The following is a 6,963-nucleotide window of genomic DNA, read 5'->3' on the forward strand; positions in this document are numbered from 1 at the left end:
AAAATTGCAAACTATCTAATATCTAAAAAACGGCACGGAAAATTAAATATTTTGAATTCATGCCAAGCATTAAAACATTAACTAAAATAAATTGCCACTACCTAATATCTAAAATATAAAAAATAATAATAAAAAAGAAATGACAATTTAAAAGCTATCTAAAATCTGCATAAAATAAAATAGTAAAAAAGAAATAACATTAAAAAAACTACCTAAAACCTGAATAAATAATACTCCCTCCATCCACCATTTAAAATGAAACATTTGGAAATTGGCACGAGATTTTATGTAGTGTTGTATTGTGAGTGAATGAAGAGAGAGTAAAGTAAGAGAGATGAAAAGTAGAGATAGAGTTGTTTTAGATTTTAGGAAGCGTTTAGAATTTAATGGTGACGATCAAAAAAGGAAAAGCGTTGCGTTTTTAATGGGACAGACGGAGGTAGAAACTAAAATCTTGTAAACACACGTTGATGAGGAGTTACCTAATATCTAATTTATAAAAAAAAAAGAATACTAATAAAAATGAAATAAAATTTAAAAGCTACCTAAAATCTGCATAAAAAGAATAATAAAAAAAGAAATAAAATTAAAAAAAACTACCTACCTAAAACCTGCATAAAATAGAATAATAAAAAAGAAATAAAATTAAAAAAAACTACCTAAATCGTAAGGGAAATTGGTCTCTAAAACCATGAACTTTGAAATTGGTATATAATATCACGAACTTTGCATTTTGTTTGGTATTTCCCACGGCATGTCTATTACTATATTTGACTAACTTACGAGGCTTTTTCATCATACTTCACACAATTAAATCAACGTGATTTTCAACGTAACTTTTTATTCTACATGTTATGAACTTAAAAAGTGGTTCAAAATATTATAAAACATATCACGGTTGCCTACGTTAAATAAGATTTTGATGAAAATATCTTATTTGAGTGAGTTTGGGAAATACCAAACAAAATGCAAAGTTCGTGATATATATACCAATTTCAAAGTTTAGGGAAATACCAAATTTTAGGTAAAGTTCATGATTTTAGAGACCAATTTCCCAAATCGTAAATAGAATAAATTAGTATAAACTAAAATCTGCAAATAAACGCGATGAGGAGGAATCGAGCTTAGGTCTATGCTGTGAGAATTGGCCGAACTACGGCTAGGCTACTGACCCTATATTTAAAATTGATCTCAATAATATAATAAGTGGGAATTATTTGGGGACCCTTGCTCCCAGCTGGATCCATCAGTGCTTTTCGGCACAGAGATTAAGAACTTGTGTTAGGTGAGTTAATAAAGGAAGAATAAAGTGGAAAATGAAAAAAGATAGAGAGATGAAGAAAGAAAAAAAATAAGAGAGAGTAAAGTATGTATGAAAAAATGTGTTGACTTTTACTAAAAAAAAAAATGACTTTATTATTATGGAACGTACCAAATTATCAAAATGACTCTATTATTATGGAACGGAGGGATTACTGTAATTTTATTTTTATAGAATTGATAGAATAATTGATTTGTCTACGTGCCGTTCAATGTTTTTCTAGATTCTCAACACGCTCTTGAGTTGGCTATAAATTTTGATTCAAGCTATGTGAACAACCAAAAAATTAGTACTTTGCCAAATTATAAACTTTTTATGTTTAATATAATTTCAGGATGGGATATAGTTACGAATTATTCCATCCGTCCACAATTTAACATCCTACTTTTAGAGGGAAAATCAATATAATACTCTTGTTAATTTATAACAGAATGTTTGTGTAATACTTTAAAGGAGACTTCAAATTGTGGAGATCTCAAATGATATACTATTATTTTATAAGATTAATTTTCTTGAAATCATGCAATTGAAACAAATTTTCATATTGTTATTTTAAAATTAATTTCTATACTAGTTTTCTAAAATTTGTTTTTTAAGCACAGACTTAAGAACAGACCCAAGTTTGGTGAAAGCAGAACTAATTGACTTGAGCGGAAAAGCACTACGCAAAAAGCTCTTTCCATGCAGCTATGCTTTTATTCAGGAGAGAACTTTTTTAAATGAAAGCGAATTTTCATATCCTTTGAACTACTTGGACAACTCAACGGTATTGGTAAATGATAATTGGGCATCAGCCACAAGACCGCCAATCGTGCGCTTGGAGTGGATCGTAGGGACTGAGAACTGCAGTCGAGCTAAGAGTTCCACTACTTATGCATGTCGAGACGACAAGAGTGTTTGTGTTGATAACTATTCCAGTGATACAGGATACACATGTAGTTGTGTTCAAGGTTACGATGGAAATCCTTACTTACCGGGTGGATGCCAAAGTTTGTTTCTTCTCTCTCTAGTTCCATCTATAATTTAATTTATTTAGTCACTAACAATACCTCTGATTGTTTCATCCAGCAATTTCTAGTTCAATTGTCAAAGTTGGATGCTTAGATCAATGTGGGGAAGTATTGATTCCATTTCCATTTGGTATGGGCCCAAATTGCTACTTGGAGCCATCTTTCGAAGTTGTCTGCAACACGGCCACCAACCCTGCTAAACCCTTCCTCCGTCTCTTAAACACTGAAATCATTGAGCTGAACTCATCAAAAATTGTGGTCAACTATATGAACATAGCTTCAACTTGCTACAATATGTCAGACTCTCGAGTTGGAATTACTAAGCCAGAGGAGCGAAGATTGACTATTGACTTGTTGAAAACGCCGTATAGATTATCAGATGATAACTGGATCAATGCAATTGGCTGTGATTTTATGGCTGTTGGGATTATTGGAGAGGAAAAACGTAGTTCTATTCGCAGCAGTTGCGCCGCCATTTGTTATATGCAGGGTAACTCAATGTGCCATTATGGACCAGTATCATTTGGAGGTGATGGTTGTTGTAGAGTACCCATTCCAAGAGGTAATAATCAGTTGATGTTTTTCTTTCTAAATAATTCAGAAGGGATTTTTGTTTTATAATTATGGGTTTCAACATTACTTTGACAAACATGTGTTAATTGTTTTGTGGTATTTTACTATTTTTATGGTGTTCAATTTGTCGAAGACCAAGCATTCTCTAACCAGTGTCCAAGTATTAAGAAAATAAAGAACACGACATAACTAGACAGTGAAATATGTGATAAATCATCTGCAGGTACGACTTACCTTGAAGCAAATTTGACCGAGCTTAGTGAACGACGGACAAATACTGATATTCCTTGCAGCTACTCCTTCATCCAATACATTAAAGAAGTTGATAGTTATAGTACTGGATTTTCGTTTATGAAGAACTCATCGGAGTTCCGACTTGATGAGTTATCGGAAAAACCGAGCATGGGTTTAGATTGGAGGATTGGAGTGGATAATTGCAAAGATGCGGTGAAGGATCAGGCTAAGTTCGTGTGTCAAGATAACAGTGATTGTGTTGATTTTGATGCTACGCTAGGAGGATACCTCTGCAACTGCTCCAAAGGATACAAAGGAAATCCTTACCTTAATCCAGGGTGCCAAGGTTAGAATCCAATCTTTTGCCTTGTTATACTTAGCAACTGCAATAATTTATTACCTACAAACGTATGCTTAATTAGATTAGAACAGGTTATTAATCGATTGATCCTACACGTGTCTCGAGCAGATATTGATGAATGCGCTGATAATACAACTAACACATGCGTCTCAAATTCAATTTGCGAAAATGATGTTGGGACGTTCCATTGTTCATGTCCAATAGGGTATATTGGTGATGGGAAGAAAGATGGTACAGGTTGCATTCAGAAACCGCCATCGAAAACCAAGATGATTATCTTTATAGGTAAGAATATATATGTCATGTACATATTATATTATTTTGATAAATGCAAATAATAGTGGGTTGGAAAAGTTAATAGAATATGGAGTCCATTTTATATATTGGTTATATAATAAAATGTGAGTGAAATGAGTTAGTGGAATGTGAGACCTACTTACCATTTATGGTAAAAAGTGAAATGTGATACTTATTGTGGGACAGACCGAAATGGCAAAATGTGACTCTTATTGTGGGACGGTAAGAGTACTTTTTTAGGGATATGATCAGTTGATGATAATTATCTTAAATTAATACTACCTCCGTCCCCCAAAATTTGCTACACTTTGACCCGACACGGGTTTTAAGAAATGTAATGGAAAGTGAGTTGAAAAGGTTGGTGGGATGTGGGTCCTACTTTTAAAGTATTAGTTTTATAATAAAATGTGAGTAGGAATGAGTTAGTGGAATATGGGGTCCACTACCAAAAATGGTAAAAGTGAAGTGTATTAAATTTTTAGGGACGGACCGAAATAGTAAACTGTATCAAATTTTCAGGGACGGACCGAAATAGTAAACTGTGTCAAATTTTCAGGGACAGAGGTAGTAACTGCCAACTATGTAACAACCTACGTTATGGATGTCCACACGTAGACGTTGGTATGTCAACTAAATGTATTTGAGATATGTATGTCTTTCTGTTGACATGTAAATATAGATTCTAACAAAAGACATACCTATGTCGACTATATTTAGTTGACATACAAATGCCTTCGTATTGACATCTGTAACGTAAGTTGTTGACATAGTTGTTAATTATCAATATAATAGGACTCTATATTGTTAAATATAGTTATTTATGCAGTTATTTTAGTTTCACTTATTTGTAAAGCTTTGTTAATTTTCTCACAAGTAATTATTTTTTGCATGTAGGTGTAGGATCTGGATTGGGGTTTGTGCTTATATTCTTGGTGGTCTATGGGTTGTATAAACTACTGCAAAAGAGAAAGAATGAAATGGTTAAAGAGAAATTCTTCAAACAAAATGGTGGTATTCTATTACAACAACAGGCGAATGAATGCACACTAGGAAAAACAAAAGTTTTCTCTGCAAAAGAATTAGAGGTAGCCACAGATGACTTTAACGAAAGCAGAATTATTGGACAAGGGGGCCAAGGCGTTGTCTACAAAGGTATGTTATATGATGGTAAGCTTGTGGCGATAAAAAAATCAAGGTTAGTCGAGGAGAATCAATTGGAACAGTTTATAAATGAGGTGGTGATATTATCACAACTCAATCATAAAAATGTGGTCAAATTATTAGGGTGTTGTTTAGAGACTGAGGTTCCTATGTTGGTTTATGAATTCATGCCAAATGGAACATTGTTTGATATAATTCATGATCAGAGTAGTGAATTTTTGTGTACATGGAACATGCGCTTGAAAATTGCAGCAGATATTGCAGGGGCATTAGCGTACTTACACTATGCATCTTCTGTGCCTATTTATCATAGAGACATCAAGTCTAGTAATATCCTCCTAGACGAAAAATATGTTGTTAAAGTATCAGATTTTGGAACTTCGAGATCAGTTGCTAAAGATCAAACTCACTTGACTACTCTAGTTAAAGGGACTTTTGGATATTTTGATCCAGAGTATTTTCAGTCAAGTCAATTCACAGAAAAGAGCGATGTTTATAGTTTTGGGGTAGTTCTTGTTGAGCTTCTTTCCGGGCAAAGGCCGATATCATTCGATAAACCGGAGGAGGAGAGAGGTCTAGCAACATGGTTCCTTACATGCATGGAAGGAAAATGTGTGGAAAAAATTTTAGATCCTCAAATTTTGGGGCAAGGAGAAAAGAAACAGGTGATTCTAGTTACGAAGCTAGCACAAAGATGTTTGAATCTAAAAGGGAGAATGCGTCCAACTATGAAAGAAGTGGCTACAGAATTGGAAAGTTTTAGGATTTCCAGGATGTCTAGTGGTGCTAAAGTTGAATCAGATGATGTGAGATACTTTGAAGACATGCCCACGATGAATTTGGACATTGAGGGCCCATGGGAAAATATTTATTAGAATGCTTCGACATCAAATACACATCCCTTATGCTAGCTACTATTTCAAAGTTCGTCATAATAATATCCATATATGTGAGAGAATGATCAACACTTGGTTCAATGCAATATATAAGATTGAAATTGATTTTACTATATTTTTTTGTCAATCTCCTTTTCATATTTCTTTTGCGCAATTTTACGTTTTTGATGAGTTTGTGAATCGCGGGTTATATTAACTGGCCAATCTTTATCGCAGTAATTAGAACAGAGTAAATCAATGTTGTGGATTAATTTGGTTAAAATCCGATTTAAACACGTTGACTGTTAATATTTGACGGGTCCGTCAGTTTGTACTGATTGTGATCCGAGTTGAAATATTTCGGATGCAAAAATTCAAAAACATAATATCTGGGATCAAAATCATAAAATGATTATATGTTTAGGATCAATTTTGGCCTTTACTCAATACCTAGTGAATGAATTCCTTACATGTCTCCACGTACAAAAGTAACCGATCAATATACTATTTTTTGTCACATTCGAGGTCGATATCTCCATAATTGATGAAAAATCTACACTAAAAGATTCTTAATTAAGGGGAATGAAGAATAATAGCCCGAGGCGTTGAGGGATGTAGAACATAGAATACAAAAAGGGAAAGAAGAAAAAAGAAAACAAAGTCATAATCCATCTGTCCCATTAGAAATAAAACGTTTTCTTTTTTGTTTGTCCAATTAAAAATGAAACGTTTCTAAAAATAGAAATAATACTCCCTCTACTTTTTCTTCTCTCTTACTTTACCCTCTCTCCATTAACTCACAAAACAACACTACATAAAAACTCGTGCCGAAAAACAATTGTTGCATATTTAATGAGACGGATACAATTTAAGAGAAGAACGCACTATTAATTAGAAACTAAGTACATAAATAAAACTTGTCGGGCGTAATACAGCCTGATGCACAGAGAATATGGAATTCAAGGAATGTGATAAAACATATGATCTTTTAATGGGAAAAACGGAATAATAAACTACCACTCTCTACATCAAACCGAGCTAAATGCAACACCACTCGAAAGAATATAGAAGAGATAAAGGTTGGAAACTTACCACTTCCGGAGAACACGGATAAAACCAAAAGATAAAGAA

The 6,963-nt window shown here is 33.5% G+C and overlaps 1 protein-coding gene across 2 annotated transcripts in view; it reads left to right on the top strand.

Moving 5' to 3' along the window:
• LOC125187633 (wall-associated receptor kinase-like 6) overlaps nt 1-5,966 on the top strand; it is a 7,285-nt gene extending 1,319 nt beyond the window's left edge. Inside the window, exons 2-7 of one of the 2 annotated variants that reach the window (XM_048084254.1) lie at nt 1,924-2,310; nt 2,390-2,893; nt 3,128-3,484; nt 3,608-3,784; nt 4,691-4,948; nt 5,411-5,966. In XM_048084254.1, coding sequence (XP_047940211.1) covers nt 1,924-2,310; nt 2,390-2,893; nt 3,128-3,484; nt 3,608-3,784; nt 4,691-4,948; nt 5,411-5,832 — 2,105 coding nt within the window. In that variant the 3' untranslated portion in view covers nt 5,833-5,966. Of the gene's footprint in view, nt 1-1,923; nt 2,311-2,389; nt 2,894-3,127; nt 3,485-3,607; nt 3,785-4,690 lie in introns of both variants that reach the window. The other variant, XM_048084253.1, reaches the window with a different exon arrangement.
• Nucleotides 5,967-6,963: the final 997 nt, after the last annotated feature.

The sequence above is a fragment of the Salvia hispanica genome, chromosome 5 (genome assembly GCF_023119035.1).
Source record: "Salvia hispanica cultivar TCC Black 2014 chromosome 5, UniMelb_Shisp_WGS_1.0, whole genome shotgun sequence".
NCBI lineage: Eukaryota > Viridiplantae > Streptophyta > Magnoliopsida > Lamiales > Lamiaceae > Salvia > Salvia hispanica.